General features: G+C 34.1%; 1 protein-coding gene across 3 annotated transcripts in view; it reads right to left on the reverse strand.

The window, feature by feature from the left end:
• Window positions 1–966: 966 nt before the first annotated feature.
• LOC138323971 (protein TBATA-like) overlaps window positions 967–12,725 on the reverse strand; it is a 34,595-nt gene continuing 22,836 nt past the window's right edge. For 2 of the 3 annotated variants that reach the window (XM_069268936.1, XM_069268935.1), the window contains 8 exons: window positions 11,757–11,968; window positions 8,983–9,228; window positions 6,800–7,062; window positions 6,418–6,499; window positions 5,752–5,920; window positions 4,968–5,062; window positions 3,957–4,001; window positions 967–2,411 (listed from right to left, as the gene is read on the reverse strand). In XM_069268936.1, the coding sequence (XP_069125037.1) occupies window positions 2,164–2,411; window positions 3,957–4,001; window positions 4,968–5,062; window positions 5,752–5,920; window positions 6,418–6,499; window positions 6,800–7,062; window positions 8,983–9,228; window positions 11,757–11,967 (1,359 nt within the window). In that variant the 5' untranslated portion in view covers window position 11,968 and the 3' untranslated portion in view covers window positions 967–2,163. The remainder of the gene's footprint in view (window positions 2,412–3,956; window positions 4,002–4,967; window positions 5,063–5,751; window positions 5,921–6,417; window positions 6,500–6,799; window positions 7,063–8,982; window positions 9,229–11,756; window positions 11,969–12,725) is intronic. The other variant, XM_069268937.1, reaches the window with a different exon arrangement.

Raw genomic sequence — 12,725 nt, forward strand, 5'->3', positions numbered from 1 at the left:
ATCATTCTTTGCAAACAAAAACAAAGAAAGAAAACTATAAAGATAAGTCATCGATTGTGTACTGTTATCTGATGCGTTCGTCTGTAACTGATATCTATTTCCCTTTCGAGAAAACCTTAACCTTCCAACTCAGTTCATAAATATTGATCGTATTTGATTGCTACATTTCTATTATTCTCTTCCATTCGAACTGTCCTTAATGTTATCTTGGTCCCCTCAGAGGTAACTTTTGATATAATGGCTTTATAGAATGATGTATAACAATAACAGCATGTTAAGTATATAATGAGTAATATAATAGGGCCGTGATGATGTCGCGATTAAAATGCTTCTATCCAACCAAAATTTCATATCTCCAGTTAAATTATGAGAGAAAGATAATCAAACATGGGTCTGTCAGGAGGACAGGGATAGCTGAACCTAATTGTAAGTTTTTAGCTGGTCAACACTAGTGTAAAAATACATAATCTTACACGAGGGATGATGTTCCTATTTTCTCTTAACAGAACCCATGTTCGGTTATCTTAAAGGCCCACTACCATTCCAAAACGTCTTTGAATTTTCGAAATGAGCATATAAAACGGTACTGATATTTTCCTATCGCAAAAGGTTTGAGCTTACCGTTAATACTACACTTATTATCAACTTCTGCAATTTAATTAAAATAGATTAAATATTAATTTTATCATGCGGGTTGTCTTATGCTACCCGACGTTGCTTTAATTACGGCACGTTAGTTGACTTTAACTATGTGAGATAACAAATCAGCGAAACAAAATAAGTTTTTACTGTTAAGAGATTAAATAGATAAGCTTGCATTTTGTGGTGTTGTTTCCTAATCAAAAGTCATCGATATAAATTCTCTTAGGTTTATCATTGTTTTAAGAAACTTTTAAGTTTTGTTTGGGAAAGGTAGTGGGCCTTTAATCAACATTCTTCGTGTCAATAGATAAAAAAGACAAGACGTTTGTGATGATACAACACTGCAGCGTTTAATGTCACGGGTATATAACAGTTGAGCAAGTATTAAATTTAAAGACATTTCCCTTGAGCATTCTCATTCACACAGACTCTTGTTTCTTCGGATGTTTATATACATGTTACCTATATACAATAATAACAACAACAACACAAAACCTAGACTTAACTACGTAATACTGTTGTAAGAGCGATAACTTATTATAGTGTTTAAATATTAATATATATATATATTATATACAAAATATATCACAGATTTCTTGGACGGCGTTTATTGGGTAACCTATCTTAACTTGGACGGGTTATCTCCCTTACATAGCGAGTATGTTTTCTTACATATGGTCGTCACACACATATAACAATTAATAGAAGTAAAAAAACATGATAAGTTGTGTTATAAATGATATTAAATAAGTTTTGATCACAAAGATATAATGAAGAGATACAAAAAAACGATATAAACAGAATTAAATAGAAACATCTATGAATTTGTGTCAATTGGTTTATAAGCACGTGCATTTTCAAAATTATGTTATTTGGAATTGGTTATTATCTCTCAGCTGTAAAATTATTGATTAATCGTTTCAAATGTCAGTTTACGCACCTTCAATACTTACTGTTAACGGACACAATTTAGCGGTCAATTTATTTTAGCAATTTGCATGCTAGGCATCGTACGCTAAATATTATTTCACCAAAAGAAGTACATTAACAGTATATGGTGTCGAACGGTATGTTTCACACATTGTAGCCACAACTCTTTATTTATGTGTCACATTTCGAAACTATTCGTGTCACATTTCGAAAGATTGAGAAATACTACAACATCAATGAAAAACAATATTTCAGATCTTAAAAAACATATTCAATATCGTTATTTCGTCTGATGAATACAAATAACGATTATTTATAATTGGTATGGCTAATTAATTATAGGCAACGATTGATTTACTTAAAAAATCGTCCATTTCGGCCCTTAAATCACCAAGTGAAATACAACAATTCATAATTCTTTGGTGCACTAATAAAATTGAGTTCTGATGCCGTGAGAACGAATTGTAATGTACAAATAAGCAAAACTTATGTCGTGACAAAGTGTACATTCTTCTTTTGAATTTCACATTTCTTTTATATTTCGTTTTAATTTTATTAAATAGTTAGATTGTCTCTAGTTCCTTTTTTACATTAAAATGTATTGGGGCTCGTCACCTCCCCTCGCTGTTGTTCCGCTGGAGCTTCCGGTTTTGATTGTTCCGCTGCGCCTGCTGCGTTCTCCCTTTTGCCTTGTGCCGATGTCGTAAACCGGAAGGAAGTGGCTGGTGCAGGTGGTGCCTCGGTTTTGCTTGGGGTTCGTCTTCCGGCGTTGGTTGGCGGGCGTGTGAATTGTTTCTTGAAAGCTTCGCTTACAGGTGGGCGGATATTGGTTGTGAGATCTGGAACGGTCAAATAGTTTATTAAGGACCGATAATAATATAATATATAACATTTATAACGTCTTGAGAATGTCTTAAAACACAGTATGACATTAAGTTCGCCCCATATATATGACATTCGTAGCGACCAGTTCGCCCCATATATCCAAAATAGTCCAAAAGATTAAAGATATGCTATAATTTTTATTGTCACGTAGTGGTTAATATTTAGCTTATCGACCCGATGTTTCTAATTTTGAAACACCGAGATGGAATTGATATTGTGATTTTACAAACAGGCGAATATTATCCTTGTGAACTTATTTTGCCTAATCGAAGAGTACCATAAGGTGCTAAGGCCATGGTTATTCATATCAAACGATATCATTGTAATTTTTTTTTTCAAACTGTAATATAACAAAAAATGGTAGAATCTAAAATAATTTGGTATTATTTTATTATACTAGGGTCATATAACACCATATTGACCACAACAGAAAGTCTGTGATTGAGTATGATATGCAGAAACTTGAAAAAAATTATAATTTAATGTTTTGCTTTTCAGATTTAGGAATGAAAGTTACTTTAACATGGTCTTCTTATGTGAAAGATAAAAATACGACATGAGTTGTCCAAAACTCCTATATGTTCAAATAAATAACTAATGAAATTAGTTCATGGATATAATGACTTTCTTCTAAAATCATTAATAAATGAGCGAAGAAATAAGCAATGATGATAAAGATTTATAAGTAATATTTAAGTAGCTTACGATGTTAGCTCTAAATATCTCAACTTGATAGTAGCAAACAACAAAAATGTCGGGCAATTTGTTTTCAAAGGGAAGATTTCTCAACATTTTGGATCGAAGAATCACTATTCATCTCTACTCGAGAGTTCAATAATAAATTAATACACATGTCTAAAATATTGGGTTATATCTTGTACCGCCACCAAAAATCAAATCTTCACTTTAAATCTAACCTAAACGCTTTCGTTAAGAGTATGTTGGTTTTTTTCAATAAGCAACACAATTGTCCAGCAAATAAATGCAAAAAAATCAAAACAGGTGTAAAGTCCTATGACTCCCGTTAACACATATATTGTATTACAGTACAGACGGTGGAAGTGAACAAGGCACGTGGTATTTTATATAACTTATACAAGTGTTTTAGTGAATGTGTATTTGTATATGGAATTATGTTTTTTTTATATTACATAATTACATCCATTGTAGGTAGATATCGACTGCAAAGTAATCGCTTTGTGAGGGAAAATACTTCATTTTCTTTATATAATATGACGTTCCGCTCATGAAATAACGTAACAACTAGTACCTACCCACAAGAGCAGGTAACTCTGTAACTTGCAAGAGCAGAAGGTTCTTTTCAGATGCATGTTTATCTACATACTTTCAATGCCTACGTTTCGGCAGTTCATGAAATAATTGTCGTGTGTTATGAAGTCAATGTAACAAATATGGCCGCTGCTTGTTTTGACGTTCATGACTTTGTGAAGGCACAATAAGCGACACATAAAAGCAGCCAAATCAGTGTATACTTGTACCTCCTACCTCCTGGAACCCTAGCACATCGGGCATAAACTCAAACTCTGGAAAGACCATGAATATTTTTATCTCAAAAAATCAAATGCATTTTCAGAATTTTGTTTTAATTTTTATAGTTGTTTTCATGAAAGCTATCAAAAGCACAAAATACGGTATGCTTTCGATATGATGAATTACAAAGAAATATATAAGATAATGTAAAGCCAATGCAAAATAAAGAACTTATGAAGGACTATTTAAAAAGAAAACAGAAAAAAATAACAACGTTTTCGTCACTTGAGCCCATACCCATTTTCTCTCTTTATTGTGAAAAAACCATGTGGGATCTTCCAAATGCCATGTTATATTTATACACTGAATTCAAATTTAGCAAGTTTTATAAATTTATTAGTTGAATGATAAGGCTTTAATTTCTCGTACTTGTAAAACAACAGGCAGAAAATACAACTATTATAATATTAGAGATTCAATTCTCAAAACACATACACATGTACATGCATTTGCTACCTGTATAATGCGTAATTAAAAAAATCCTCTTGCACAATCATTCACTCCTTTTTCTAATCTAACGTTCAGTAACCCAATATGCCTACAGCTAACAAATCGTCAGTATGTAAACTCGGGTAGATAGGGAGCAGAATGCACAATAAATTCAAGAATAAAGACTGATTTAAAAAAAATGTTTTTGGTAAAATACTTTTGGGTTGATGCATTCTGTTTTATTCAATATATCGATATTGTTTAAAAATATAAAAAGAACAAACATTTAGCGGGCAAATGTCAAAGGTTGAACTATATATTGGTTATGTTAACATACATTCACATTTGGAGAAAATATATTTTGTAGTTTCAACCTGAGATACATTATTGGACGAAATGTTAGTTGAGAAGACATTCTAGGTACTGAAACACTATTTTGCCTCCATAATCTACAAAGATATTATTCAGAATTAGCTAAAAATGACCAGTTTTAGTATGTAACTATTCACAGCGTGTGACATTGCACTTACCTTCCTGGTCAGAAATAACGGGTTTAGTCTGGGCCTTAGGGACCAGGGATTCCATCTGGGGCTCTCCCGGGACTCCATGATCTTCCAGAATTAGCCTGCAATAAAAATAAAGGTACATGTCAGTGATGACATTAACGTGACACAAATGACACTCATAAATAAGGGATAACTAAGTATCTGCCATTCTTACAGATATGTAAACAAAATTTTTCATAATATCAATTAAGCTGATGTAAAATTGAGCTGAATATGCGAAAAATTGTTACAGAATCGTGTCAAAGGAAAGAGAAAGAAATCCACCAGTGGATAGAGATGAGAATCTATCATCTTCTTAGGAAGACTCATGCCTAATGATAAATTAGTCATATGGGTGCTATGCTACGTTCACGATAAACAATTACGTTATATAAGCGATCTGATTCGAAGAAAATAATAACAAATGCAGTTTTTGAGATAGCACCTTTTCCCCATACCTCCATCATAGTTCACGGTCACGGCTCGATCCCATATGCAACGGTTGATTTTAATGCGTAATATTAGTTACAATTGCAATGTTTAGTCAGGTATGTTTTTATATTTAGCACATCATTGTCGCTATACACCTCATATCATAGTTTCATTTCAGCATGTACACACATGTGTTATATAATTACTTCTGATTTAAATGTAAAAATACAAATAATTTCGAATATTTATTAATCGAGGTCTACTGCAAGCCGGAACCATTGCTTTGCCTCCACTCTCAAAGAATACAATACCCTTCAGATATCCTATTGTTACATACCTATCTATTGTTTTCTCCATGTCACCTGGCATAGTTTGTCTCTGACTGTCACCGATAGGGGGCAGGACTGTCCTCTGTTCATCAGCGAACTCTGGGTTGTAATCGTGTTTGTAATACGTTTCACGGTTACCCATGGCCGCCTTAATCATATCCATCACCATTGTCTTCTCTGGAAACACGAAATTATTTGAAAATAACACTCATTATTTTTACAACATATAAACTTGAAGCGTAGTCTACGAATCTTTCTTTTACAAAAACATTGTATCTCTTGAATAAAAGAGTGAATAAAACAGGTTTGAAACAAAAGTTATTATATTATCCAACTGATAATAAAGTTGTATTTATAATGTATAGGTATTGTTTACTTATTAATAAGAAAATACCAACATCATTCCGCAAACATTAACCTAGGTGCTACAATCTGTTGTATGATTTGGACTGATGATGAGAGATTGATCATTTTATCATTATCTAATGCGGCTGAATTTCGCGTTCTCACGCATCAAGTTTTTTTTACTGTGATTTGAAAATAAAGCAATTGCGATTTACATCTGTACGGTTTTATAGTGTACCATGAGTTAAACTTTTATCGTGGTGATTAATTTCTAATTTCAATCGCTCAGGGAAATTATAGCAACACAAAAGTAGATCATTCAACAGTACCTCGCTCTCCAGCTGAACACAGCCAGGCCTGAACAGCGTTGATATCCTCTGTCTGAAGGATCTGACAAAGCATGGACAATACCTAGGGAAAGGGAAAATAAGATAGTTTTTTTTCTTTTATAGCATCTAGTAACCCGTGTTAGTATACTTGAGTGTAAGTTAGCAATATTGCAATTGAGTAATTTAGATGTATAGAAATTGTTTTCTATTTTGTACATAATTTATCCTAAATCAATGATGATCGATATGTGTATATTACGGCTTTATGTGGTCTAACATTATTTTTCTATGGCTCAAAATTTATTTGCAAAATAACTTTTTATTAGTTTTTAATATTTTCAAAGGCGATAATTATTTCTAATTGTATTAACCATATTCCTACCATGCTTTCCATATCTGGTTCCGCTGCTATGTGACGTAACAGAGGTTCACGTGCACCCTGTCGGGATGCACGCCGGGACGCCCCACGTGACATTGCACGAGAAGGAGGGGGAATAAGCCGACCAGTTTCCGCTGAATACAGTGTCCTTGGTCGTTCGGGTTCCCTCGGAATTGCAGGAGCCTTCGGCTTCTGTTGCTGTTCTTCACCCATCAGGATACGGGTCAACTGCTGCAGTTCATCCCTCCAGGCTTCTGTCACAGGAACTGTGGAAACAGAAAATTTATGAAGTTATAATATGTGATAATCCAGCGAATAAAGAAAAGTAATGTATGATTGCACAAGTTGTCAATTCACCTATTTAAAAAATGACAATTTACCTAAGAAGAAAGAAAGGTAATATGAGATAATATTTTTAGTTAACAATCATCCCCTGTGACACAATCCCACAAAAAGGTTAACGTATTATTTGAGTTATTTATGATTTTTCGCATTCGATTCAAAATTTAATTAGAAAAAATATTTACGCATAAAATCATATTTTAGTTATTGTCAGCATATTCATTCAATGAATTGTAAAATGAATTTTATGATTGCAAAGGGGTAATAACCCATAACAGTAACATTCGTCTATATTTATAAGTTTGTTCTAAAAATTGCCAGATCAATCGCAATACATAAATTCCATGCCTTCGCACATACTTGAGGAGTTTAAAAAAAGTTTTGTGAATCAGATCAATTCCGCTACAATTCAATAACTTTTAACAATTAATTCATTATGAAGTATCATGGGCTGAGCATTGACAAGCCTTCGGATATAAAACAATACAAAACATAAGTAAAACAATGAATCATTATTTATTTGCAAACAAAACAATAGCATACATACATATATTTATAAACCATTGAGCTTATTTCTATTGTCATTTAGTAAAACTATATATTTTGGTATTATCAATTATACAAGGCCTATCATGTTAAAATTTAAAAAAAAACCAAGAATATACTGCTAGATAATGAGAAACTATTTCTAATTTATACTTTAATGGACATGTTAATTAAACTAAATTGATGTAATCAATTAAATGCAGTCCGTCATTTTGATTTATTATCTTCGCAAGGAACACAATTCACACTCGGCACGTGCTAGCTAAGGCGGAAGTATTAATTTCACGTCGTGGTAAGAAAGATAACTCTCAGGCACTTCTATGGTAAAATATATTATTCGTCATTTCGACTCACAAATCTCTCTATGATGTCAGTCTACACATTTCACAACAAATCGTTAATTTTTGTGGTCACATTCCGAAATTCTGTGAAATGGTCACGTGTTTTCAAATCTTCAAGCTGGACTACTTTGTTGTGATTGGCTGCGCACTAAAAGCACGTGATTTCCATACCGACCTTGGTTGAATCACCTTAACAGGTGATTGTAGCTGTATGAATATCTAAGCGACCCAATCGATCTGACGGTACCTCGAGCGTCAGTTCGTGGGGTCCCTTTCGCTAATTAAAAAGCAGATATGGATAACTTTAAGAACTTTTATCAAATAAAACCTTGTTGGTTTAAATTATTTAATAGTAAATTACAATTAAATGACTTTAATTAAAACCTTATCTTAGATTTAATTACAGTTTTATATATTGGGGAGTTGATTTATTACTAGCAAGAAATACTTCTTTATGATATTTGGAATTTAGAACTTTTTAGTCGGAGTATCAAGCCTAGAGTTCAATAATTTCTAGTTTTAAATAATTAGATCACTATTCAGTGAAAAACCAAATATAAAGAAATTGAAGGACATTCAAGCATATTCGTCATCTTTATCTTCTTAAATTAAAGAGTTTCTTATAAGACACAAGTGTGCGTCGCGAGCATATTAATTAACTTATATTAATAAACTCTCAAAACGTACTTTTGAAATGATGACAAATGTTTCACAGAAACCAAATACACGACGAATTTAGTACATTCTATCAACGTCAAAATTTTGTTTTTAAAAATGAGGCTGATTGATACGTGTTACGTTAATTGTCATTTAAATTTAAACGTTCAAGGGAAATAGTATATTTTTGTTTTGTTTTAGAAAATAATATTTCTTATGTTGTAACTACACATGTCAGTTAGAGCTTATAAAAGCGTTATCATCTAAATTATTGCAGATTTAACTAGCTGATATACTCACCCATGCCGACTTTGGGGATTGCTTTCTCCCTCCATGGGTAGCTCTGTAGGCCAGTGAAGTACTGTAGGCCGGTGACTGTGTTAATGGGATGGAGCTGGGAGTTGACGTTGATGGCGTTGACGGGAACCTTGCCATGGTTGTTCATCTTGTTGTTGTTGAAGGCATTTGGAGGGAATTGCAGGGAATACTTAGGACTAGAGAAGTAGCCATTATCGTTAACGGCACAGATTGGTACATCAAGGAGTCCTGTAAAAGGTATTGAGTTTAGAAAGGAGGAGTGTCAATTTGGGTCCTCTGGTGGCCATGACCGATAAGCATTATTTTTTGTTTACAGATACCCGGGGTTTAGGACACCATGATATGTCATATGATTAAGGTCAGGTCGAAGTAGGGGTGGGGTGGGGGGGGGGGGGGGGGGGGGGGGGGGGGGTTAAACAGGAGGGTCAATTTTCGGTGATTGGAATTTTAAAAACAAATTTTAGTTGATGATCTGTATTTGTCTAAGGTACATATTAAGCTGAAGAAACTAAGTTTTGCTTAATGCTAAGTAAAATTTCTACTAAAGAAAAAAAAAAAAAAAAACCATTAGATTGCAGTATGACTGTATAAAATGTTTTTCTTTACTTTTTGCATTGAAAAGAAATCTCGAAAAGATTTTGCTTTTACATACAAATAAAACCAATTCATGTAATAATAAAACATAATAACACTGTTACGATATGACGTGGACAAAAATATTGGGCCTGTTTATAATGTAAATGGGCGAATTACGTTTCACTAACTGTTGTGACACAAAAGTCCCGAAAACGGCCAGCTTCACGCTTCACTGACTCTCATATGTACAAACACAACGGATAATACGATAAACACACTAAGCATTCCAACCGAATTATATTTTTATTTTGTTAAAAATAATATCCGTCGAACAATAGCGCGTAATGCCCTGTAGCTATGACGACATGTAAACTTGTCAGAAACAGGTCTGACGTTGTATTTTACGGCAACGATACATATATACGGAGGATCCATTCATAAAACAGGTGATCACAGTTATACACAGGTCAATAATATCCGGAATAAACACGGCTTAGATTATTACATAACACCAGTAACATCTAAAAAGAGAACCAAACACGGTCTGCAGAGTCAACAATTGGGAATCCGGAGTAAATCCATTGCGACAAGTGATGCTTAAAATTCTAATCGAAATAATCTTTTGATGGTATGTATAACCGATTTGTTATTGTGTTCGAACACAAAACACAGGTACGCATCCCACGTACCCAGTCCACCCCTCTACGATTTTACCGTAACAGATGAAAACGGGCTAACGTAAACATGACTTATACCGAGTTTTGTTGTGGACAAGGTAAACTAGTTTACTGTAGCAATGAAAGTTTAATAAATTGAACATGAAATTCACTTTATCTTTCCAACGATTTTTGTAAAATATACTCCTTTCATTAAATAAGGTTTCCTTTAGAGTTCTAAATTAATAATTATACGTTACTTTTAAATAACGTGATTTGCATCTTAAAGCTGACAATGCAAGTTAAAATTATTAACATGATTTTTTTTTTAAATAAGTACACTCGTTTTTCCAAGAATCGTTTATGAGACATTCCCCGGTTGAGGACAGCCATTTTTGTTTTACATTCCGACGACTCACCGACCCCTATATAAAGCGCGTGAATCGACACACGTGCGCTCATTCATGTACCTATACACCTAGCAGTCAACAGGTTATATCACCTACAAATAGGTAAACAAAACCCTCACCTGTAAAACTATATGGGACTTTTTTTAGCAAAAAAACACGTCAACTCCTCTAAGTTGTCATTTAGATGTTTCTCAAAATACAATTCCAACGCAAGTGAATAGAAATCCAAAAATAATCCGTCCACATATTTCCACGTATATCATCGTACCCGACGCACTCATCTGACCATATACACGTGACTACGTACCTGACCCGAACGAGCGACAACTATCAAGGACACACACGTGTCGTTGAACATGTACGTGTAAAACTTAGTGTTTATTGAAGTGTTTTATTAGTTCGTATTGGACATATGTTGGGATATAGCTGACAACACATTCATCTATTACTTCAATGAAATATTGTCAGGTGAGTGCAATGTTTATTTTCAATTTGACATTGTTATTTGCAATATCGGGGCATGTGTATCTGAGACAAGATATGTTTAAAATGATACACGTGTGTCAAGTGTCCCGTGCTTTATATAGGGGGTTGGCCAGTGAAGGTTACTAAGCAGAGCAAAAGAAAAATGGCTGTTAATATTTTTTTTTTAATTTCAACTACGTTACTTTTAAATAACGTGATTTGCATCTTAAAATGACGAATTCAAATCGTCATAAGATTAGTAAAAAATCGAGTTTCGGCAATTGAAGAAAATGATGATAGGATGATAATGATGCTACTTGTCGACATTCAGTGATAGAATATTTTATCTGTAATATAATATAAATGAAACAATTTCATTTAAATGTATGTGACCAAATCAAATTCACCAAAAAGGAAAAATTTCGGAATTATATGCAGTTGAAATGAATTTAGTTTTAAGGTAAAAAATCAGTGTTTGCGATACTGACATACGATTTGACCAAATGATATTTTTCTTACATTGTACGTGTCATTAACAGCCAGGGTCAATCAAGGTCAGATAAAGGAAGGATAATGTACCAGGAGAAAAAACAACGACCTGCCACTACTTCCTGGGAACAAAAATAAGAATGTAATAATAGTGCCCTACCTTTGATGTGACGCACTCTGTTGGGGTGAGGGTTGTGTCGTGTGAAGAAAGAGTTCTGACTAAGCTGACCAAATCTGTAGCCTCCATTGGTAGATGGGCGGCTTCCTAGCTTCCTAAAACTGTCGACGGACGCCATGAAACCTTCGCCGACTGGCCCTGGACGCGCAATTAGATCTCCGTTTGATGGTCTAAACACTTCAGACTGGCTCATCCTGAAATCAAACAGGTATGAAGTGAAAATAATTATGTTTGTAAAATTTGAATCCAAAAGTGAGTTTTGGCCATGTTGGTCATATAGTCAACGAAATATTAACATACCAACCGAAGCAGCGACAAATACCGTCATGTTAGTCGGTTAACACATCAGCCGAGTGCTATACCTGTAATACCAATCAATAAATCCCGACAAACAATACAACTTCAGACAGCAAGACTAATTACATGTAAGTTGACCCAACTTCTAGAGTATTTACATCACCTAATCTCTCCTGGGAGTAGTGATTAATACAGGTCGGAAAAGTTCTTGGTGGCAATTCTTTTCTTTCCTGCTACTGCCAATTTCAATGTGTCAGATTCTTCATATATTCCAATGTCTATAACGCATATTGTACTGCTATAGTACAACGTAATGTCGCCTTAGCAATATGGCAGAGGGGCTGCATTGATATATTTCGCATCTAGCTTTGCCATTTCCCAATTCCCATTCCTTGCGGGTCAAGTTTGTACACATTAAACATATTAAATGAAAGCTTTGCATGATCTCCCTATGTTTAGTGTGCAGATATGCATGTATTTGGACTGGGTTCGTGATAGGTACCTTGATTGAGCTCTTATTCGCGAGTTATTTAAATCAATGCCAGACCAGGTTTATATTAGGGTATGTGAGAAAGCCACGATTTCGTGGTCGGTAACTGGTCACTTATCCGCGTGGGTTTCGAACTCGCAACCCAAAGGTGGACGACTGAAGGT

Source organism: Argopecten irradians, chromosome 5, assembly GCF_041381155.1.
Source record: "Argopecten irradians isolate NY chromosome 5, Ai_NY, whole genome shotgun sequence".
NCBI lineage: Eukaryota > Metazoa > Mollusca > Bivalvia > Pectinida > Pectinidae > Argopecten > Argopecten irradians.